The sequence below is a fragment of the Penicillium waksmanii genome, assembly GCF_028829765.1.
Source record: "Penicillium waksmanii strain IBT 27052 chromosome Unknown utg000007l:1.0-4314555.0:1.0-4317578.0, whole genome shotgun sequence".
Classification (NCBI taxonomy): Eukaryota; Fungi; Ascomycota; class Eurotiomycetes; order Eurotiales; family Aspergillaceae; genus Penicillium; species Penicillium waksmanii.
The window spans coordinates 124,543-146,783 of NW_026643253.1; the positions used below are offsets into that span (position 1 = coordinate 124,543).

Below are 22,241 nucleotides of genomic sequence, written 5' to 3' on the forward strand. Positions count from 1 at the left end.
AGCTTCACAGTCATATTTCTCAAGTCGATCTTGATTTTACTGTGAAATCGCCCACCATGGCCGGCGGTGCGAAGAAGCCCATTAACATCTTCCGGTTGAAGAATACCGGCGAACCGCCGGAGATCTTCAACTGGAAGCTTTGGTTTGCGGTCGTTTCGTTTGGTTTGATGGGAGCGGCGCGCGGTATCGACGAAGGTCTCATTTCTGGTGCTTTCAACTCCAAGGACTTCCAACGCTACATCAACTATGAATCCTATTCCACGACTGAACAAACCAACATCAAGGCCAATGTCACAGCCATGGTGCAAATCGGCTCTGTCGGCGGTGCTCTTTTGTACGTCTTGCGTGTTTTCTTTCTGGGTTTCCATTTCCATGTCTTCCTGTTGCTAATCTTGACCTTCTTGTCAACAGCGCCTTCTTGGTCTGTGATCGCATCGGTCGTATCTGGGCCACTCGTCAACTCTGTGTCCTTTGGATCATCGGTATGGCAATTTTCATGGGTAACAATGGTTCCCTCGGTGCTGTCTATGCTGGTCGTTTCATCGCTGGACTCGGTGTTGGTCAAACTGTCGTTGTCGCACCTGTGTACCTTGCGGAAATTGTACGTTCAACCATCCCACATCCCCTCCTCAACACCACGAAGTTGAACTCCAATCTAACTTGAATATCAGGCCCCGGCTGCTATTCGAGGTCTTTGTACCTGCGTCTTCACTGGTTTTGTCTATCTCGGTATGTTGTCTCCAGCCAAGAAAGTCTAACGCACCCAAGACTTGGCGCGGTGCTTGTTCTCAGCGATCAGTTGTCATTAACAACATCTCTCTTGGCAGGTATTGTCCTCGCATATTTTGCAAACTATGGATGTCAAGTCAACCTCGGAGATAACACTCACAACCGTTGGGTATGTTCTTACTTATCTGCCTCTTCACCTTCACCTTCCCCGTCGCCGATCCCGTTGAGATCATCACTAACACCCCGCACAGGAGGTTCCCACCAGTCTCCACATCATATTCGCTGGCCTGATCTTCTGCCTCTCCTTCTTACAGTATGAGTCCCCTCGATACCTCATCAAGTGCGGCAAAAATGAACAGGCCGTGGAGAATCTTGCCCGACTCCGTGGTCTCCCTGCCGACCACGAATACGTCGTGAATGAGATCAATGCTATTCAGAGCGCCCACCAGATGGAACTGGAGGCGACAATGGGATCGGGCCCGATCGGTATCCTCAAGGAGACCTTCCTTGTTCCCTCCAACCTATACCGAGTCTACCTTACTCTCATGGCTCAGATTCTCTCCCAATGGTCCGGTGCCGGATCTATCACTGTCTACGCCACTGATCTTTTCGAGCTCCTGGGAATCACTGGAAGTAATGAGAACCTCTTGGTGACCGCCGTCTTCGGTATCATCAAGCTCATCGCCGCTGTTGCATGCGCTCTCTTCTTGGTCGACGTGATCGGTCGCAAACGCGCCCTGCTCCTCGGAATCACCTTCCAGGCTGTTGCCATGATCTACATCGCTGGCTTCCTTACCGCTGTGCCTCAGATGGGTGTGGTGGATGGGTTTATCCTACCCGAGAGCCAGAAGGGAGCTAGCCGGGGTGCCGTTGCTATGATCTATCTCTCCGGATTCGGTTGGGCACTGGGCTGGAACTCGATGCAATACCTGCTCACCGCAGAGCTGTTCCCTCTACGCATCCGTGCGCTGGGCACCTCGCTCTCTATGACCCTCCACTTCGCCAATCAATACGGTAACTCTCGTGCGGTGCCCAACATGCTTCTTCCCGTGGCGGACGGTGGCATTAGTCCCAAGGGAACCTTCTGGTGCTTCGCTGCCGTGACGATTCTTGGTGGTGCCTGGGTGTGGTTCAGTGTTCCAGAGACGGCTGGTCGGTCTCTCGAGAGTATGGATCGTCTGTTCTCTCTGCCCTGGTACCAGATTGGTCGCCATGGTAATGCGGAGGCCGAGCTGCAGGATGCGGCGGTTGATGAGAAGATGGAGGCGATTGCCACGCAACAGGGTACCGCAGCCCATGTGGAACGCTCGGGTTCCCACGTTTAGTGTGACCCTGGCAGATGATAAATAGTTGCATTACTAGTAGTATATTGAATATGAACATGAGTTATGAAGTCTCTTCTTTTGATCGATGCAGTACTAGTACTACCCATTTTCAACATGCTCGGGAAAGATAGTATCTCTGTACTGTGAACGCAAGGTCAATTTAGAATACTGCGATCACAATCCTTAGGTAATTGTAACGTTCAAATTATGACGGCCATGGATCATGGGCATTTCAGAACTCGGACTCCTCAGCCTGAGGCTGGTGAGTGCCAGCACTAATGGTGATACAACCTAGTAGGTACCTGATATATATTTCCGACCCAGAGTCATGAATACCTAAATCTAAGAACATTGAGAAAGACTATAATACTTGCAAATTATTGATACACCTGGGCATACTATCATATCCCCTATGAAATTATCCTGTATTGTCCTAATCTGTGAATAATCGTACTCGTTGATTTTCTGTTCCTGGTTGGGTGTGTCGCATCTTGGTAGTGCTGATATTCCTACCCAGAGACATCTGCCTCTTATAGCCATAAAGTGCTTCCCTAAACAACAGCCCAGCCGGGCTAGCTCAATCGGTAGAGCGTGAGACTCTTAATCTCAAGGTTGGGGGTTCGACCCCCCCCGTTCGGCTATTCCTACAAACCTTACCTGAGATATCTTTTTTGCTAATCGTTCAAGATGGGCATGGCAGTCTCCCTAAAGGGGTATGTTTTGCATGATTCCTTCTTGGTTAGTTTGGTTAGTTAGTTGGTTACTGTGGGCTGACAGGTGATGTTTGTATCTACCACATTAAATTATTCCGGCAATTCGATTGCCAGCCAACATAGGGTCACCTGTTTACTGCTCACTCCATCATCTTTGAAACAAAACTCCCATAATACTATGATCACTGTCTCTATACAAAGTTGTGTTGTATACAACAGTATACAACAGTATTCTGTGCCGAACTCCCGAATTGCTGAGTCACATCCCTGAACCGGAGTCCAACCGGGGACGGAGCTCCGCTTCCCGTGACTTTGAAGCCCTCTCATTCGATCTCATTCGACCTCGTTTGGGAATTTCTCCGCTTCTAAACGGTGGTCACACCGGTTCAGGCCGCTATCCAGCAAACGGCCTGTGATTTTTCATGCAAAAATCCATCGGCGGGGCGGCCTGGGCCCTGTACCTGGTCAAGCTTCACCTTTGCCTCCAATAAGATGACCCGAAGTCATGATTTTCAACATGCTCGAATCCACTTGGACGGTCTTAAGCCTGAATTATCACCGTGCATTATCATCGGAACTCTTATGCTGTCCACGTCGGCCTGCACCTCCTCCGCGATGTAACTTGGTATAAGAACGGACCCCCGCTGGTTTTTTATTTTGTTTTTCTATTTTAGGGCGTGATCGTGTGTCTCTTTGTCAACCATAGATCTACAATCCAACAAGAATCGCTCTCCATCTTGAATTTGAATTCGCCATTCATATCATCTTCTCCTCGTCACTTCTTGACTTCCCATACTAGTGCATGGTCCACCATGGCAGACCAACATGCGCGGTCAGGCAGTTCCATTTCCAGCTCCAGTGCCTCCTCCGACTCAGTGAATGAGATATCCAGGACAGAATCTCGACCTCAAGGCTTCGCAGAATCAATCAAATCTCGCCTTCGATCAACCTCAAATCCCAATACCCCACATTTGGACCGAGTCCACTCCGCCAAGCATCTTGATGATCAGTCTGTGTACCATAGCGACCACCCAACGACAAGCGACGAAGAATCTTTGGATGCGGAGAAAGTCGAGACCATCCAGGAGGTACGAAACGGTATTGTTAATGAGCGGGATGTCGATCTCGAGAAAGGTCCACAAGAAAGCCCAGAGATCCAAAAATCAAAGTCGGCTCGCTCGACTAGATCTTGCCAGGATGCCAAACTTGTATGTACCACCTTCAGCCGCTTCAGGCTTCAGGCTTCAGGCTTCAGGCTTCAGGCCTCAAGAACAGCAAAATGCTAACGCTACTAACCCTGCCAGGTGGATTGGGACGGCCCCGACGACCCCGAGAATCCTAAGAATTGGCCGAACAAGAAGAAGTGGGCCGCGACCATCACAGTCTCGTTCTTCACCTTCATTTCACCCGTCTCCTCGTCGATGGTGGCACCCGCCTTAACTTCGATTGCGGCTGAATTCAACGTGACGGACCAGGTAGTATCTCAGTTGATGCTTTCCGTCTTCGTCCTTGCCTATGCCGTCGGTCCTCTCTTCCTGGGCCCATTATCGGAAATCTATGGTCGTGTGATTGTGCTACAACTGTCAAACCTATTCTTCCTCGTGTTCAATATCGGATGTGCGGTTTCACAGACCAAAGTGCAAATGATTGTATGCCGATTCTTTGCAGGATTAGGAGGCAGTGCTCCACTCGCTGTAAGTTTTCCCCCCACTTTTATTTATCGACTAGAAGAAACAAATTCTAATTTGAATAGGTTGGAGGAGGAGTTTTATCCGATTGTTTCCGTCCTGAAGAACGTGGTAAGAGTATCGCGATCTATAGTTTGGCCCCCCTCCTCGGTCCAGCTCTGGGTCCTGTCGCTGGCGGTTTCATTGCGGAGAATACTACATGGCGCTGGGTCTTCTACGCGACATCTATCACCGATGGCATAATCCAAGTGGCCGGTCTCTTCTTCCTTCGCGAAACATATGCCCCTCGCATTCTCCGTGATCGTGCCCAGAAACTGCGAAAGGAAACCAACGATGAATCCTATCAAACCGAAGCCGAGCTTCAGAAGAAGACCCTTGCTCAAGTTTTACGCGCTGCGTTGATTCGACCTTTCCGCCTTCTTCTCACTCAATCTATCGTCCAAGTACTTGCGCTCTACATGGCCTACGTTTACGGCATTATGTACCTCGTTCTTTCAACTTTTCCCGCTCTCTGGACCAACCCGGAATACTACAACGAGTCCATTGGAATCGGGGGTCTCAATTATATCTCTCTTGGCCTGGGCTTCTGGTGTGGATCTCAACTCTGCGCTCCGCTCAACGACCGCATCTACCGCCGCCTGAAAGCACGCAACAACAACATCGGTCGTCCAGAATTCCGTGTCCCACTCCTTGGAGTCGCGGCTTTCCTTATCCCCGCTGGTTTATTCATCTACGGCTGGACCGCGCAGTCACACTGCCACTGGATCGCACCCAACATTGGCGCCCTCCTCTTCGGTGCAGGAACCATTATTTCCTTCCAATGCATGCAGACATACATGGTTGACACTTATACGCGATATGCCGCTAGTGCTCTTGCTGCGGGAGCATTTCTGCGATCGCTCGCAGGCTTCGGATTCCCACTTTTTGCACCTTATATGTACGACGCTCTACACTATGGTTGGGGAAATAGCGTGCTCGCATTTGTCGCGATTGCAATTGGTATCCCGGCTCCGATATTCTTGTGGAAGTACGGCGCGAAATTGAGAGCCAGCAGCACCTATGCTGCTGGATAAAAAGACTTTCTATTGAAAGGCACGAGTGGTTTTGTGATTTTGCTTCGCGTTTTTCAGCTCTTCATACCCCAACATAATGTTTAGATATACCATTTAAAAGTCCATCTTAATGCGCTTCAAGTTAACGTTTGAATACAGTCATAAGAATAATCATATTTGTTTTCTTGAGTGAGTCAAAGCAAAATTAAACCCGAGCCTTGTCCGTCGGCATCGTGCCGTTTCTGCTGCGGCCCGAGTGGGGAGAAGTGACATACAATGGCCAATCAAGATAAAAATCAAAACCCACATTCCTTTGGGTTTTGCTTACCACGATTTCTGCTTTGGGTTAGTATCTTGTCAGCATCAGCAATGGAAGAATCACGGACTTAGCAACGGACTTGGGCGCCTTGCTTCATACTATAAATACTAGGCGATCGCTGGATTGATTCTGAAAATTATCATCCTCAACACAATTTTGCAGAGTAACCACACGAACACCAAAACCAAAATGCATCTCATTCTCACTGGTGCCACTGGCCTTGTCGGCTCAGGCGTCCTGGACGCCATGCTCCAGAACAGCGCAATCTCCAGAATCTCAATTCTCAGTCGACGACCTGTGAAAATGGCAGAAGACGCCAAAGACCCCCGGGTACACGTCATTACCCATAAGGATTTCGAGACATACCAACCCGAGCTACTTGAACAATTGAAAGACGCGGACGGATGCGTGTGGGCCTTGGGAATAAGCCAAAACAGCGTCGATAAAGAGTATGAAAAGTCTCCCATTTTGAACACAACCCATTATCTTCAAATTCCCCCAACCTAACAAATAAACAGACAATACGTCAAGATAACCAAAGACTACGCCCTAGCAGCCGCAAATGCATTCTCCACCCTCAAGCCCGCGAACCCCCCCTTTCCGATTCATCCACGTATCCGGTGAAGGAGCAACCCAGGAACCAGGAATGTTCTCGCAGTTATTCGCAAAAGTCAAGGGCGAGACCGAGTCGCTTCTCGGCGACATATCAGCCAAGCACCCAGGTACATTCCAAGTGGACAGTGTTCGGCCCGCGGGCGTCGATCCAACCGGTCACGACGCTATCAAGCCGTATCTCCCGGATCAAGGATTCTTGTACAAAGCTATGGGGGTCGTTCTCATGCCCATTATCAAGAATTTTTACAAATCGTTCCATTCGCCCACGCCTGAACTTGGTTCATTCTTGACTCAATTGGCGATGGGAAAGATGGACTCCAAGATGCAGGGCCCTGGTGTGTTCAGACTTGGTGGTGGCTATGTTGTTGAGAATAAAGCGGTTCGGAGAATGATGGCAATGTGAATTGGATGGAATAGATGGGGACTGCGTTGGCTACTCAGCTTCATTAATGTATACTACTAAATTTAATCTAACAATTTGAGCCCTTAATTCTTTTTTATCATGAGCTTGAGTTAAATAAACCTTCGATCGTATTATTCATGGCAGCTTCTATACAATTCGGTGCACTAATTCAATGTGGAGCACATTCATTCGTCAAGGATTCCCCTCTTGATACCAAAAAGTCCGCCAAATTTCGTCATAACAAGCAGTTATCCCAATTGGCAAGATGGCCGAGTTGGTCCAAGGCGTCAGGTTAAGGTCAACCTTAACTCCAAATTTCCTGATCTCCGCAAGGGGGCGTGGGTTCGAATCCCACTCTTGTCATTTTTTGCTGATTTTTGCTATTTTTGAGGTCTGCTTTGTGATTTTGCGGTTATCAGTTATCGTATACGAAGTGGAGATCATCGTCAGCTTGGAAAACTTGAGAATTATTATTTATTCCAACTTATTTACTACTAAACTAATGAAAGTTCCGTACAGTTACATTCAGTAAATCGACAAATTCAGAGTACACAATCAATTACACGCGACGAATATACAGTCTCATGCATAAGACGACACTTCTTCAAGGATTGGATTAGCAGAAGCTGTGTCAAGCCTCTAGCAGACAGTAATAAACAGACCAATACTAAAGAAACGTTAGCTTTGCCCAAGACAAAGGAGTCGAAAGCATCAACTTACGGGGCGGGATTGAAGTCCTGGAAGAAGTCAAGGTCCGTGCTACCAGCATTCTTCATTTCGAATGAAATAGCCTCGCCAGCCGGGCAGGAGAAGGTGGAAATAACAAAAGCACCACCAGGGGAGATGGTAATATCACCCAGATCCTCTGCGACAGAGGGCATATTGTTGAAGGTTGTCTGTGCAGTAGCGACACTCGCAAGCTTCTCAACGTCAATCTTGCCATCACCGCTAAAGCTGAAAGAAGAAGTCTGGAGATCCGCCTTGTTGGGGAAAAGGAAGACCAGGCTGCAGGTCTTCCCGGAGTCGGACTGCGGAATGTCGAAGTTAAAGATACTTGAGATAGTCGAGGTGACAGTCCCGTTGAAACGAGTGCCGAATGCAGTATCGGGGGACGAGGAGTCGACGGGGACAATCAGATGAGGGAACTCAAAGTTACCCGAAGACAAGATGGGGCCACAGCCATTGTTAGGCTGAGGCGAAGGCGGGGGAGAAGTCGAGCCGGAGCACGAGTCAGCCATAAGATTGATAGTCTTGCACTGGCTGAGAGCGTTGCTCAGAGTAGTGTAGATGTTGAGACCGCCGTTGTCGCCAGTTTCACAGGCGACGAAGTTGGGGCTTCCGGCGAATTCCAGTTCGCCATTGGAGCCAACAGAGAAACCGGGCGTAGGGGTTGCTCCAACGTCGCATTGGAATTGAGTGGTTGGAGCTAAGATAGTTAGCAGAGTTTCAATTGTGGTTTTATATGAGATGTGACCTACGAGTCAGGATACATCCACGGCCATTTCCATCAGTGATAGCGCCGTTCGAATCAATGCAGAACTGTGCAGGAGAGAGACTATTATCACCAATTCGGTTCTGTCCATCGCTCAGCTGACCGACAGGGCCAGAAGCACCGCCTGATGCAGTGAGGTGGAAGCAGCAGGTATTACCACGATTGGCAAGGGCATGAGCGCCAGCGGCACAAGCCACGAGAGTCATGAAACCCCTCATCTTAATAATGAAGTAGGAAAAGAAATGAATAAATGGCCAAGAGTCACGGTCGAAAAGATTGAGCTCGATATTGAGATTGGAATGTAACTTCGAATGAAAGTCGAGACAAAAAATAACAGGTGAGACAAGGCATACTTATAGCCAAACGAAAAAGGACAATAGACGTCTTGTTGGAAATGGAAAGAAACCTGATCAATAGCCGAAGCGAACCGACAGGATGAAGCAGGATGGTCGACGTCATACAAAATAAACACGAGAGGGTTTTAGGAAAGCAAACCAACTAATACTGGCCAATGAGATCTACCTCGTGGACAATAATAGCACCCACATCAACACCTCCTGATCACAAAATGGGGTTGACAGCCTGAGGGGAATGTAGTGGCAATACATTAACCACGGCTCGCCGAACGAAGCATTTGCTAATTCTGAGGGAAAACAATCAACCACTTCTGGGAATAGAGCTTGTAACGCACAGGCATAGACATGGCCAATGGTACTGACTGGTGCGGGGTACGTACTTTGCTTTGCTTCTGCTCGATGTGAGTCGCTTGTTTGAAGAATGCCGGTGGAGACGAGGTGCAAGCATTGCCGAATGAAACTTTCCAGACTTGATCATTCCCGGGATCCCCTTGGTCATAGCGTGGTTTGATTCCGTGTCAATGACTTTGTCGCTGGCAGGTATGTTCCCATTCGATAGATCGATAGATCGAGAGACGATTGAGTTGCAAGAAGAGCTGTGTAGCGGAATGGGCTGAGTGGCTGAAATGTACTATTCAAGGATATCTGATAAAGATCTGCGACCGTATCAATAATGTCACTCCGTGCAGCGTCACGGCTTTCGAGCAGGTTTGCAAAGCAAGCAAAAGCAAACCTGGAAAGGGTAAATAAACGACAGTCTAGGCAAGATGATGACCCTGAAATATCACAAAGTCAGTTGCCTTCAATAAGCAAGATGATTGGTTGATATGAGGATCAACCGGATGAATGATGTATTGCAAGTTGTCGTTTAGTCGTCAATATGGTCGATAGTGGAGACGGACAAGCGGGCCAGCCAACGACGATTCGTTCTATTTTTGTGCAGTTGGGACGAACCGTAGGAGATGCACGGCTGGTTGTTGGATCGATTTGATTTGATTCAGGGTTACCCGTGACCTCGGGATACCTGGCTAAAGAACGATGAACCTTTTGAGGGAACTGCCCAATATCGACAACTGGAAATGGAGAATGCAGTAAGCCACGTCATGACAACCAGTAGGAGTAGGGATGATCGATACTGCATTGACTCGAGGTTATTGCTGCGGGGTTGATCGATCGGGGATCCACTTCAACGGTTGACTTGAGCCCGGAAGACGCGGAGACGAGTGGGGGTAAGCAAACAAAGAAAGTGAATGGTTTACGAGAACGAATCGGGCAAATTTGGTTCCAGTCGAGACTTGAGACCGAGTCCGAAAACGAGTCCGAGTTGGGCTAGACGCTTCAAAGTTCTTGAGCTTTCAAGTCGACGACTGTTGATCATGTATTGCTATCCACCACATGCATTCTTTTTAGATTCTTATATATACATAACGACGCATCAATTTCCTGGGACTTCTCTAGATGAATCACCTCGCTCACATCTAAGCGGTAATGCCGGTCTGCTCCTTGCCGTGCTATAAACAAGTTAGTGGAATTCATCAAGGAACAAAACGGTGGTTACATACGATAGAGCGGTGGAACTTGATGCCAACACTGTTGCCGCTAACCGAATCATAGGGAATCGGGCTAGTGGTGTAGTTGTAGGTGGCCTTGCGGCCGTGGTAGGTCTTCTTGACGATATCAAGGATACCGTGACCAGCAGAGCACTCGCCCTTAGTGGCAGGGACCGGCCAGTACGACTCATACTCGGAGTAGTCATTGTCCGAAAGGGGACCGGGGTATGTCTCGTTGATGTAGAGGTTGCTAGTGTCGACTTCCCAGTTGACGTAGCCAGTCTTCTCAGCGACCAGCTTTAGGAGGTTGGCACCGCAGTCCCAGCGTCCGAGAGAGGGAAGACCCCAGTTGGCAGACAGCGAAGCAATGACGGAGTAGTGAGTGTAGAAGGTGTTGTCGGTGGTGCCCTTCAGGTGCTCGGGGACGGCGCCACCAAGCAGAATGCTGTAGACACGGTTGGGGACGGTGTAGTTGCCCGACTCGTCAAAGGTAACAAGGACCAGGGTATCCTTGCTGAAATACTCGTTCTTCAGCAGAGGGGGCAGGAACTTGTCCAGCCAGTCACCCGCAACGTGGATGTTGCTGTCGTGGGCATCATTGGTCATGTTGGGGGTGATGAAGAAGTGCTGGGGCAGGCTGTGGTGCTTCAGATCCTCGTAGAAGGTGGTAAAGTTCTTGATCTGGCGAGGACGAACGGCGTCGTTGGTGACGGAGTCGAACAGAACCAATGGGTTGTGCTTGCGCACGTACTGATTGGCGCCGGACAGAGGGTAGCGGTAACCCTGGTAGCCCGCGTGAGGCATGTCCTCTTGGTATTCACCCCAGGCGATCTTCTTGGTATCGAACAGATCGGCAATGGTGGAGACATTGGCGGGGATCTGGTGGAAATCGTCGTTGTCCATACCGAAGGTGTCACCAGCGGCGGAGGCACCGTAGTTGGGCTCGGAGGGGTGGGTCACGGCGTGGTAGTTGGTGAGCAGGATGCCCTCCTTGGCCATTTTGGCCCAATTAGCATCGCTGGCGGTGGTCTCGAAATCCTGCGGGGGTCAATTAGCATTGACATGTTCGGATAGAGTTATGTGCATTGCAAGCAAGCAAGCAAGCAAGCAGATGGAGACTCGAACTCACGGTATTCTCAATCCAGATATTCACGAAGCGGTCAAAGGCCTTACCCTTGACATTGGTGACAGGAGAGTAAGGGAGGACAGAGGCACGCGCAGCCTGGATCTCAGCCTCAGTGGGTTGTTCCTCAGTGATAGTTTGGGCCGAGGCCAGAGCCAGGAGGCCTAGGGAGAGTAGAGTCTGCTTGGAGAACATCTTTCTGGACAAGTTCAGTAACAATATTTACTTGAACCAAGGTCTCGGGGGAAATTGAATGCCTAAACAAGAGAAGAAACGTGGGAGACGATCCGGCGATGCACGCGATCTTATAGCTGCAGCAAGGGAGGAATGCGAGCCAGTCACGGGGCCCGGATTAGAGCATGCATGGCAGATGGCAGATACTAGATCCCATCTGCCATACTGTCATCCAACCTCGCTTAATCGAGTAGTCGGGATGGAATACCACGCGGACAGGGCTGATCTGGAGACGAGGAGGTATCACGTTGCATCGCAGGACGGGATGACTGGGCGAAGCTCTTCATCACAACCACACTAAGAATCGCGAGTGGGGCCAGTGGTGGAGTCGGACATCGGAGGCTTCGAGAGAGAGGATATTATTGGTGGTAGAGGGTGGGGTTGTTCCTGGCACGTTGTGTGCGTGAGGGGTATCACTGGTCGATCACGAGGGGGTACTCAACGAGAAGAAAGCAGGACGAGGCCCGGGGAAATGAAGTGGAGTGGAAGAAATGGAAGAAGCGGAAGTTGGAAGTGCAAAGGAGCGAAAAGCGAAGGCGAAGCTTTACCAAGGCGGAAGGCGGAGGGGCACGTGATGCACCAAAACAGAAATCAACAAAAAGTTCAAGTTATCCTAGGATTAACTGGAATAAAGAGATACTGTCAATTATAAAAAAAGGAAGATAATGATCCATGGATAGAGTCTTATTCACATTGCTAGGTAAAGTGGTATACATGGACTGCTAGTATTTAAATTTTTTGCTTAGTGTCGCGGTATACTACTCTAGTAGTAGGCACTGGAGAGCTAGACGGTGGTACTAATAAGCACTGGGGAGTAGGTAATATATATATCCATGCATTACCATAAACTCACGATGTCGGATCTCATGACGGGGCTTTAAGTTGGAAAAGTAATGTAAGAATTACTACCTTCTAGGAACCTTGGGAGTACAGTATTAAGTACTAGTCCTAGTAACTGATGCTAGCTACTAACTACTAGGTAGTGTATAGAACTACCACCTACAGAACACCGTTGGTAGATCAATCGTCTATTTCTAACTTCGACAGCAACTAATATTAGTACAAAATGAAATCCTTTGCTCATGATTCTTGCCTCAATAACTATTACATATTTATCACGGTTCAAAAGAGACACGGAAGAAGCGAAGTAAAGTCGTCACCATCAGTTCAGATCGGACAGCATAAAGGTGGAAGGGCAGGGTGAATAATGTCAACAGAAGAGGAACAGCGGGGTTATCAAAAAAAGGGAAGGAGATGAAGAGAAGCCACGGGCCAGAAGAGGACAAGAGGCAGGAGGCAAAGAGGTTCAAAAACAAAAGGCAACTTTTTTCTTTTGGGGAAATTGTGCACTCGCTCTACTCGGGCTTCTTGCCGACCATCAGGTACATGGGGGTGAAGAGGTTCTTCTCCGCACCCTCGACCAGGCAGTCAGCGGCCAGAGCCAGACTGTCGGCAGTCTTGCGGGTTCCCTTGGGGAAGAGGCCGACCTTCTCAAAACCACCAACAAAACGGTGGGCAATGCCACGGCCCCACCAGGTCATGCGGGCAATGGTGAAGAAGTCCCAGACGGAACCCATGTGCTTGAACGAACCGGCCAGCGGGTAGTACCAGGGGGTGACGTCGGGGCGGGCAGCCAGATCCTCGTGGTGGAGGAGCTCGAAGCCAGCATCCTGGATGGCCTTGATGCCCTCGGAGATGGTGACCATGTTGGAAATACCGTCACCCTGCTCGATACCGAGACGAATGCGACGGTGCTCGGCGTTGTTGTTGTCGTACTCGTCAGTCATGAGCCACTCGTAGACACCAAAGGTACCACCGGGCTTCAGGACACGGAAGATCTCGCTGTAGACGCCGACCAGTTCGGGGGCGTGAACGGTGGCCTCAATGGCGTAGACGGCGTCGAAGGAGTTATCGGGGAACTTCATCTGCATGAAATCGCCCTTGACAAAGGCCATCTTGTCGGACAGACCCTGCTTCTCGGCGTAGTAGGTGGCACGGTCGATCTGATAGTCGTTGTTGTTCAGACCAGTGACGTGGGCACCACTGAACTTGACCATCTCACGGGCAGGACCACCGACACCGCAGCCAACATCCAAAACCTTCATGCCGTCCTTAAGGCCGGTGTGCATGGCGAGGTAGTGCTCGTGGCGGGCGATGGCCTGGTTGAAGGGCTCGCCGAAAGCGAAGCGGCAGAAGTGGAAGGAAGATCCCCAACCGTACTCGTAGAGGTCGGTGGCCAGGTTGTAGTAGCTGGAGAAGAGTTAGTATGCGGTTGCGCGAGAGAGACAGAGGGAGAGTGGAAGAACGTACTGTCGGGTCAAGGTGGCGTACTCTTTACGGCGAGCCTGATGGAGAAGATGAGGTGGTTAGCATGATTCATAGATTTGCAGCACACAGCAAAGGAAGAATTGCGCGCTCACCTCACGAGTCTCAGCGGTCTCCTCCTCGTGACCCTTGTTGTCCCAGTGCTTGAAGTACTCGTCGACGGCGGCCTTCTGGGCGGCGGTGTCCTTGCCACTCATGGCAGCGAAACCACCACGAGACTTGGCGGACTTGCCGTGCATGGCCTTGTTGAAGTCGGCATCGCGAGAAAGGTTCTCTTGTTCAAGAGCGGTGGGAGCCATTGCGAAAAGGTGCGAAAAAAAATTGCGGGGAGAAAAAAGGGGGAGTGGAGTGGAGGAGAGAGGAGGAGGGAGAAGAGAGAAGGAGAGACGGAGTCAATTAAAGGAGGATAAGGAGAAAGCAAATAGGCCAACCACGAAGAGGAGGAGGTCAAGCCGTGAGAATTGAATTGAAGAGGTGAAGTCAATAGGGAAGTGAAAAGGAGATAAATAGTAGACCAGTCCAGAGAGACATTTTGCCAATGCGAAAACTTAGGCCAATCACGAACCCCTGAGCGACTAGCGCGGTCGAGGCTGCAGGGCGGGTACTGGGACTTCCGGGCGGTGGCTCAGCCGGAGGGGGGGGCTTTCCGGCGAGGAGACTGGGTGACCTGAGGTATTCACGATAAGGCATGCATGGCCCAGGGTAGATTGAGGATGCCTTGGATGTCGGAGATGCGGAGGTGCGGAGAGAAGAGGAGAAGAGAAGGTGATACGATGATGACAGTAGGAAGTTGAAGGTGAGGTTGAAGATCGCCAGATGATGTTGGATCGCTCTTTCCTTTCTCTCCTTTCTTCTTACTATACTCGTACTCTCCCTAATCTACCGTCCTTCCTTCCGAGGCACGAGGGCACCGCCACATTAGTCATCTGACACCAGCCACGTTAGTCAGCCACATATACTAGGTATCGTTACTACGAGTACTACTCCGACCACACTTTGATTCTGTAGGTGATTATATTGGGTCTGATGTGGGAATGACCGATACAATGCTTGCTATCAGTTCCTATATACTAGTATATGTTATCAGGAGGTGGAATTGATCTCTGCGCTTTGACTCGGCACTTGGGAGACAACCCGAAATACGAGTATGTGACTTGGGATAATAAGAAAGAACAACACATCGGAATTATGAAGGACCTGTTTGGTACAATAGAAAAACTATTTTTTGAAAATATACATATGGATCATTTTTTTCCTCAATGAATTGAATATATATTGTTGACTACAAAGTCCTCTCGAAGGCTCTCTCTTGCGTGCTGAAGCTGGTGTGGGGCCGCGGGCTCAGCAAACACTACAATCGCACAAGCTCTCCTCTCACCCCACACCTTCGAATATCCCAGAGACCTGTCCGATTCACACAATCATTCACCCACTTCAGCATTCGAGTAGAATATCCACAGGCGTGTCTTCATTTTCACCGCAAACCTAGTGCGCAGGATCCCTTCACCTCCCTACTTTGGGCCTTATCAATCAGAGTCCTCAACTCCTCAACTTGGGACAACAAACTACAATGACCTCCCCGCAAGTTGCAAAAAGGGCCCGTGCCAATACTGCTGGGGATGACCACACCCAATTGGCCGAAATATCAGTTCCAACGCAAGAGCAACTCAAAATTCTGAAAACCGACCGTGTGGTTGAGCTTCTCCAGATGGCCTCTATGAAGCACGTTGATGTCAACGCCATGGTACTCACCGCGATCCAAAGCGCGCAAGAAGAGCAGAGAAACCGTGTGATTGACTTCGATTATCATTCCAAATCGATCTGGAAAACAATCAACGTCACATATCGATCAATGAAGGGCTCCAGGCAGTATGATATCGCATTTGACGTGGCTGGGGAGATCAGCTCTACAATCAGCAGTATCGCAGCTCAATGTGTCGAATATCCGAATCCACGCAATCGAAGGAGTGGCCTTGAGACGCTGCGCAAGATTGGCAAGACAATCTGTCTTTCTTCCAATGATACACTCGGCCATGAAGTGCAGCAGCAGTTTCAGTCCGACCCATGCCTTGAGAACGCCATGTGTGATATTGTTTCTGAGATGTCTTCTCAGGAAAGAGACGATATTTGCAATGAGGCAATGGGCTCCGAATCCCTTTTTGCCAAGCTGGAAGAGTTAGAGAAACTTGCCGAGAGTTATTGTGTTTTCGAGGGACTTGGGGAAGTACTGGACCTGATAAAAGGAGATGGAGAGGAGGATGAAGGTGGAAGTGAAGACGAAAGTGAAGAAGAGGGCTATGATGAGGATGAGGATGAGGATGAGAATGGGAATGAAAATGATATCTGCTAAGAGCATTCCCCCGGGTTACTAGTAAACACTAGTCAGGTGCAGACCAGGCGGAGGCGTAGAGTAGGCTTGTTAGGCCGATGGGAATTAACTACTTCTTCCTTACTCCAATAGTACGCATAGTAATGCACTCTACTCAGTACTGTCTACTCTTAGTACTCTGCTATTCCCTCTTCCACTGTATAATGTATACTCTACTGTATACTCCACTGTATACTCCACTGTACAGTGTTCTCGGTCTCGGATGTTCCGAGAAAGGCATGACACTCGCCACATTAGTCATCCAATTTAGCAGCCACATTAGTCACCAGCCACATTAGTCATCCATATGCAAGCCGCAAAGAAAGTTGAAGCTGCTCTGGACACGGCTTGACTCTGCTTCACACTTCCACTGTCACTCCTCCTCCTCCCACTCACCACCGCCATGCCCCCTCAGATTAAGCATGACCTCAACCGCTCTGGCTGGGAATCCACCGACTTCCCCTCCGTTTGCGAAAACTGCCTTCCCGAAAACCCCTACGTGCAGATGCTGAAGGAAGACCACGGCGCCGAATGCAAGATTGTAAGTCTATATCCCACCAGCCATTTATGATATAAGCCCCTGCTAACACTCCCAGTGCACTCGTCCATTCACTATCTTCCGCTGGAAAGCCGACCGCACTTCCCGCCAAAAGCGCACCAACATCTGCCTCACCTGCGCCCGCCTCAAGAACTGCTGCCAATGCTGCATGCTCGATCTATCCTTCGGTCTCCCCATCGTCGTCCGAGATGCCGCCCTGAAAATGGTCGCTCCAGGCCCCGAAAGCTCCATCAACCGCGAATTCTACGCCCAGAACAACGAGAAGGAAATCGAAGAAGGTCGCGGCGCCATCGAGGAATATGAAAAGACCGACGACAAGGCGCGCGAGCTTCTCCGCCGTTTAGCAAACAGTCAACCTTACTACCGCAAACCCCGCCGCATCGAGGACTCCTCAGCAAACACCGAGACCGCCGAGGAAGGCGAGTCATCCCAATCGCAAACACAATCACAAACACACAGCCGCTACGGCAACGGACCAGGTCCGATCCGCACAGGCGATAGTCGCGGTGGGAATCGCCTACCCGGTCGCGGTGGCGCAGGTGGACGCGGAGGACGCGGAGGTGGTGGACGAGGTGGACGACCATTCCCAGGAACGGCACAGCTACCACCTTCCGAGCAAGACATTCGACCTCCCGCCGATCAGAACGTGACCTCACTCTTCGTGACGGGAGTTGAGGACGATCTCCCCGAGCACTTGCTGCGCCTCTTTTTCACAGAATTCGGTCAGCTTCGTTCGCTGGTCTGTTCGCACCGATCACACTGTGCTTTTATCAACTACGTCAATCGCGCGGACGCCGAGGCCGCTGCTGCGAAGTGTCAAGGCAAGGCTGTTATCCAGGGCTGTCCGCTTCGGGTTCGCTGGGGTAAGCCCAAGCCACTTGATAATATGGATCGCGAGGAACGGATCAAGAATGCTCGTGAAGGGAGACAGGCCGCTGGACCTGGTCCCAAGACTGGTGGTGCTGGCAAGAAGGCCGTCACGGCTGCTGGTGAACCGGCTGAGCAGAGCAAAGCCCAGGGTAATGTGGTGGCACCTCCACCGGGTTCGGGCGATGTTCAGTATGCCAGTATGAATGGCGATTGAGAGTCGAGCGCCGAAGCCAAAAACAAAATACTTTACGATCTTCTTGAAACATGATTTCTTTTTTCTTTTTTGTGCCCAGGTTCGCAGTCATGGATTGGCGGTTGCATATGGATCTATTCTGTCACGGTTCCATTGATTTGTACAAAGCGGGCGTTGTTGGATTTCTTTATGCAGAAGTGAAGAGAAGGGAAGATTCAAATCAAAAATACCCCGAGACGCCGGAACAGAGAAGGGAGATGGGGATGGGGATGGGTATATATTATAATACACAGTCACAGTGTGAGCCAGTCTGACCCCAGCCGTCGTAAGGTAGAGCAGAGCAGATCAAAGATGCGAGTCGGCAGAGATGCTGATGTAGTTGTAGATGCGATGGTGATGCAACGGGATGGGATGGAAGTAGCGCAGATCCAGCTCGGATCATGACGAAGACGAACAAGCCTTGTGAATCTTGACATCTTGTCCACCAATCTTGATAGAGTCATTATCACCTCGCTCGATCTCATCGTGGATCCGAAGTTCTAAAGTAATCCAGTCGCATTAGTCAACAGTTCGAGATCATGCAATCCAATCTACCAGGTAACCCGGCATAGACCAAAATTGCATTCATTTGAGCCAGTTATACATACCCCACTTGGCAGCCTCATTGCCATCCTCCCGTGCACCTTGCACCAGGTTGTGTCGGAGGATATCAGCAACCTCCAGGGCGTGGTTGATCTGCATGCCGTTGTCGATGCCGACTCGGCGGTTCTGGTCGAAGTTGCGGCGGGCTTCCTGGCGAGCGGCGAGCATGACGGGGAGATCGTCTGTGAGGGAGTGATCATGTTAGCATTGGCCTATATAAAGATTGGAAGCATCTTGTATAGGTGTAGGTGTAGACTGGCTGCGCCGGTTCAGCAGCCGGAGTCTTCAATCTGCGTACCTCGGAAAGCAACGCGGGTGGCCCGGATGATCTGGCGGTAGGCGCTCAGCGCGGACACACTGGGAGAAGGCATTGTGAGTGTGTGTATGTGTGAGAGTAGAGTGTATAAGTTGAGTGTATAAATGTGAATGCGAATGTGGATGTAGTTGAAGTGAAAGTGCAATCGAACGGGGAAAGTGCTGGGCGGGCGGAAGTGGCAGAAAAAACCGAAAAACTTCCTTTTTTTCCTTCCCCACCAAAACTTGACTTGACTTGACTTCCTCTTGAACATCCATCCACTTTTTGTACTTCACAATGGCTCCTGTTCAGGTTGTCAACGTTTCTCTCCCTGCCCTTCCTTCGGGTTGGTCCGCTGAGAAGGACTTCAAGCCCGTCGGCGGTCTCTCTGCTGCCACTCAGCGCAACATTGAGGCTGTGGGCCCGCACTTCCTCGCCCACGCTCGCCGTGTATGTATATACTGATATTTCCCTTCTATTTATGATGATAACATCTACTAACATCCTCATAGAGCCGTCACAACCGCACCTTCTCCGAGGATGAGCGCATCCAGGCCAAGCAGAACGTCGCCAAGACTGAGGACGAGGAGAACATGGACATCTCCGAAGATGAAGACCCCACCATGTTCACCCGTGAGGCCAAGGACTGGAAGGGCCAGGATCACTACGCTGTCCTCGGTCTGACCAAGTACCGCTGGCGCGCCACCCCCGAGCAGATCAAGAAGGCTCACCGCAAGAAGGTCCTCCGTCACCACCCCGATAAGAAGGCTGCCTCCGGCAAGAGTGATGAGAACGACAACTTCTTCAAGTGTATCCAAAAGGCCACCGAGCTGATGCTCGACCCCGTTCGCCGCCGCCAATTCGACTCCGTCGACGAGGCCGCCGAGATGGACCCCCCCTCCAAGAAGCAGCTCGCCAAGGGCTACTTCAAGGCCTGGGCTCCCGTTTTCCACGCCGAGGGTCGTTTCTCCAACAAGCAGCCCGTTCCCCAGCTTGGTGGTGACGACAGCACCCAAGAGGAGGTTGAGTCCTTCTACAACTTCTGGTACAACTTCGACAGCTGGCGTACATTCGAGTACCTGGATGAGGATATTCCCGACGACGGTGAGGGCCGTGACCAGAAGCGCCACACCGAGAAGAAGAATGCCAACGCCCGCCGCAAGCGCAAGCAAGAGGACAACGTCCGTCTTCGCGAGATGCTGGACGAGGTGATGGCCGGTGACGAGCGTATCAAGAAGTTCCGCCAACAAGCCCGTGCCGGCAAGGACGCCAAGCGCAAGGCCAAGGAAGACGAGATCAAGCGCGTCGCCGACGAGAAAGAGCGTGCCCGCGTCGAGGCGGAGGAGTCTGCTAAGGCTGCCGAGGAATCTGCTAAGGCTGACCGCGAGAAGAACAAGAAGGCCAAGGAGGCCGCCAAGAACGCCTCAAAGAAGAACAAGCGTGTGCTCAAGGGCTCCGTCAAGGATGTCAACTACTTCGCTGACGGCGAGGCCAGCGCTTCCCAGGTCGACTCTGTTCTGGGTGACGTCGAGCTGATTATGGGCAAGATCGACGTTGATGAGCTCGCTGTTCTGGCTGAGAAGCTGACCATTGCTGGCAAGGACGGTGCTGCCGTCAAGTCTGCCTGGTCTGCCGAGGGCTCGCGTCTTGTCGGTGCTGGTAAGATTAAGGAGGGCGAGCTTAAGGCTTTCGCTTAGATTAGAGCTTAAAAAAGACGGTCCTGGATTCAGCGCAATCCCGGACCGGTTGATGACTATGAATATTTTTATGCCATATAGAGAAGATCATGCATTGATGTTTATTCTTTATACATACACATCCACTTCATTATCTACTTGCAAGTCTTTCGTACTAGTAGTATTCAACTTGAAGCGGATCTGTTCAACAGCAGCCTGATCACTAGCAATACCAGACGACATGTAAATCTATTTCTTGTTCTTGACAACCTTGATATCCCCGATACCAACAACCAGCCTTAGAATATAATTTACTAATTTCGTCTCCGTTGAACATGGAGTTTCTTGGATGCCAACGTCATCCATCCGCATGTCTCGGTTATGGATGAACTTCAAGTTGAATGATATCAGCGTATAAGGATTAAAGTAGCAATAGAACATCGACATAATACTAGTAGCACACCTAGAAGTAGGAAGGTTAGGCCCAACTTACACTCTTTGCACATATGCCACAATTGTTTAGATTGTTGTTAAGGCTGTAAAATCTCTGACTTTGTATAACTAGTGCGTGGTGTCCTTGAATCTTTTCATTCAACTAAGATTTGAATCTCATTCACAACCTGATACTTCGTAAGCTAAAACTAGATATTATTCTTAGATGCGAATGCCGCTGAATGCAGTGAGTGGCCTTCATGTCGCAATATTTATCGGGAATGAACAAGGTACCCATAAAGGACGTGCAACATGAATTTGCAATAGTGAGATAGAAAAGAATAGACTTTTCTAGGGCGCCGTTGAGATATTTTCAAAAATAAAGCGAGAAACCCCTATTGGTATTTGATTGGTGGTTCGGGTCTTTTCGCTTTCCCTATTGCACGGGAAAAGTTACCCCTTGCCTCTGTCTGTCTACTCTCGCTAACTCTCGCTAACCTGTTCATATAAGCGACAGAATACCTTGCTACAGCTATCAAACAACCTATCAAGGGATGACTAGCAATACCTATCATGCTGAATAGCAGCCTAAGAATTTCTCACATAGCGTTACCAATTGAACCGAATACGAAAAAATAATAGGATGTGGCCTATAGGAATAGCATCGCTTTTTTGAAATGCTTTTGTTTTTCATTGTGCTGTGAACTCTATCACCTTGACCTAGGAAGACGTTCAGAATGGACCGACACAGGAATGCAGTACATATTCATGGGGCTCCTGAAGCTAAGAAATTTAGGCCTTTGGATCGTGTATTGTCGGAGTACCTGAATAGTCTCGTGCCACATATATTGGGTTGGCCGTGTCTATTGAATAGCGTATCCCCTTGATTTTCCAACATACACTAACTTGAATCAGACTGGCCTATACGTTTGTTTCCGATATTGGATCGTTCCCTGAGGAGGGTCTGTTAACTATTTAGTTATGCGCCACATCGTTGATAGGTGCATTCCTATCATTGACATTGCTATGATGGTGGGTGTTATATTCAAACTCTGTTCAGGGTATATTCAAACTTGCCTCGGGATAATTTGCCCGAGTTCCCTCATGCCATTTTCCTAACCTTCATTTGGAGGCCTGAACTCATCTATCCAATGCCAAGCAACCCCTGTACGTAATTTGCCCAAGTCCCAAAAATGTGCCAACAACTTGCAAATAATAACCTCATGGCTTGTTTACCTACATAGTTACAATTCAATTTTTCGCTTTATTTAAAAACCCTCGC

General features: G+C 49.8%; 11 protein-coding genes across 11 annotated transcripts; 7 read left to right on the forward strand and 4 right to left on the reverse strand.

The window, feature by feature from the left end:
* Nucleotides 1–56: 56 nt before the first annotated feature.
* Nucleotides 57–2,054, forward strand: N7481_006882 (putative MFS quinate transporter; the record flags this gene model as incomplete). Its single annotated transcript, XM_057266101.1, has 5 exons — nt 57–334; nt 412–601; nt 672–729; nt 828–898; nt 981–2,054. The coding sequence occupies 5 exons, from the start codon at nt 57–59 to the stop codon at nt 2,052–2,054; spliced, it is 1,671 nt and encodes a 556-aa protein (XP_057120302.1).
* A 687-nt stretch (nt 2,055–2,741) lies between these two features.
* Nucleotides 2,742–3,183, forward strand: N7481_006883 (uncharacterized protein; the record flags this gene model as incomplete). The annotated part of the gene is made up of 2 exons (XM_057266102.1): nt 2,742–2,767; nt 2,997–3,183. The coding sequence occupies 2 exons, from the start codon at nt 2,742–2,744 to the stop codon at nt 3,181–3,183; spliced, it is 213 nt and encodes a 70-aa protein (XP_057120303.1).
* A 396-nt stretch (nt 3,184–3,579) lies between these two features.
* Nucleotides 3,580–5,528, forward strand: N7481_006884 (MFS transporter; the record flags this gene model as incomplete). The annotated part of the gene is made up of 3 exons (XM_057266103.1): nt 3,580–3,975; nt 4,072–4,461; nt 4,521–5,528. 3 exons carry the CDS (start codon nt 3,580–3,582, stop codon nt 5,526–5,528), a joined length of 1,794 nt encoding a protein of 597 aa, XP_057120304.1.
* A 487-nt stretch (nt 5,529–6,015) lies between these two features.
* Nucleotides 6,016–6,844, forward strand: N7481_006885 (putative nucleoside-diphosphate-sugar epimerases; the record flags this gene model as incomplete). Its single annotated transcript, XM_057266104.1, has 3 exons — nt 6,016–6,275; nt 6,345–6,439; nt 6,498–6,844. The coding sequence occupies 3 exons, from the start codon at nt 6,016–6,018 to the stop codon at nt 6,842–6,844; spliced, it is 702 nt and encodes a 233-aa protein (XP_057120305.1).
* A 716-nt stretch (nt 6,845–7,560) lies between these two features.
* On the reverse strand, nt 7,561–8,554 carry N7481_006886 (uncharacterized protein; the record flags this gene model as incomplete). Its single annotated transcript, XM_057266105.1, has 2 exons — nt 7,561–8,270; nt 8,323–8,554. 2 exons carry the CDS (start codon nt 8,552–8,554, stop codon nt 7,561–7,563), a joined length of 942 nt encoding a protein of 313 aa, XP_057120306.1.
* A 1,616-nt stretch (nt 8,555–10,170) lies between these two features.
* N7481_006887 (putative acid phosphatase) lies at nt 10,171–11,560 on the reverse strand (the record flags this gene model as incomplete). The annotated part of the gene is made up of 3 exons (XM_057266106.1): nt 10,171–10,203; nt 10,255–11,280; nt 11,372–11,560. 3 exons carry the CDS (start codon nt 11,558–11,560, stop codon nt 10,171–10,173), a joined length of 1,248 nt encoding a protein of 415 aa, XP_057120307.1.
* Nucleotides 11,561–12,954: 1,394 nt separating this feature from the next.
* erg6 (sterol 24-C-methyltransferase) lies at nt 12,955–14,223 on the reverse strand (the record flags this gene model as incomplete). The annotated part of the gene is made up of 3 exons (XM_057266107.1): nt 12,955–13,849; nt 13,910–13,944; nt 14,020–14,223. The coding sequence occupies 3 exons, from the start codon at nt 14,221–14,223 to the stop codon at nt 12,955–12,957; spliced, it is 1,134 nt and encodes a 377-aa protein (XP_057120308.1).
* A 1,271-nt stretch (nt 14,224–15,494) lies between these two features.
* N7481_006889 (uncharacterized protein) lies at nt 15,495–16,274 on the forward strand (the record flags this gene model as incomplete). Its single annotated transcript, XM_057266108.1, has 1 exon — nt 15,495–16,274. One exon carries the CDS (start codon nt 15,495–15,497, stop codon nt 16,272–16,274), a length of 780 nt encoding a protein of 259 aa, XP_057120309.1.
* Nucleotides 16,275–16,695: 421 nt separating this feature from the next.
* On the forward strand, nt 16,696–17,935 carry slt11 (Pre-mRNA-splicing factor ECM2; the record flags this gene model as incomplete). Its single annotated transcript, XM_057266109.1, has 2 exons — nt 16,696–16,833; nt 16,889–17,935. The coding sequence occupies 2 exons, from the start codon at nt 16,696–16,698 to the stop codon at nt 17,933–17,935; spliced, it is 1,185 nt and encodes a 394-aa protein (XP_057120310.1).
* A 417-nt stretch (nt 17,936–18,352) lies between these two features.
* On the reverse strand, nt 18,353–18,927 carry N7481_006891 (LYR motif-containing protein; the record flags this gene model as incomplete). The annotated part of the gene is made up of 3 exons (XM_057266110.1): nt 18,353–18,453; nt 18,562–18,738; nt 18,855–18,927. The coding sequence occupies 3 exons, from the start codon at nt 18,925–18,927 to the stop codon at nt 18,353–18,355; spliced, it is 351 nt and encodes a 116-aa protein (XP_057120311.1).
* Nucleotides 18,928–19,148: 221 nt separating this feature from the next.
* N7481_006892 (putative ribosome associated DnaJ chaperone Zuotin) lies at nt 19,149–20,548 on the forward strand (the record flags this gene model as incomplete). The annotated part of the gene is made up of 2 exons (XM_057266111.1): nt 19,149–19,301; nt 19,364–20,548. The coding sequence occupies 2 exons, from the start codon at nt 19,149–19,151 to the stop codon at nt 20,546–20,548; spliced, it is 1,338 nt and encodes a 445-aa protein (XP_057120312.1).
* Nucleotides 20,549–22,241: the final 1,693 nt, after the last annotated feature.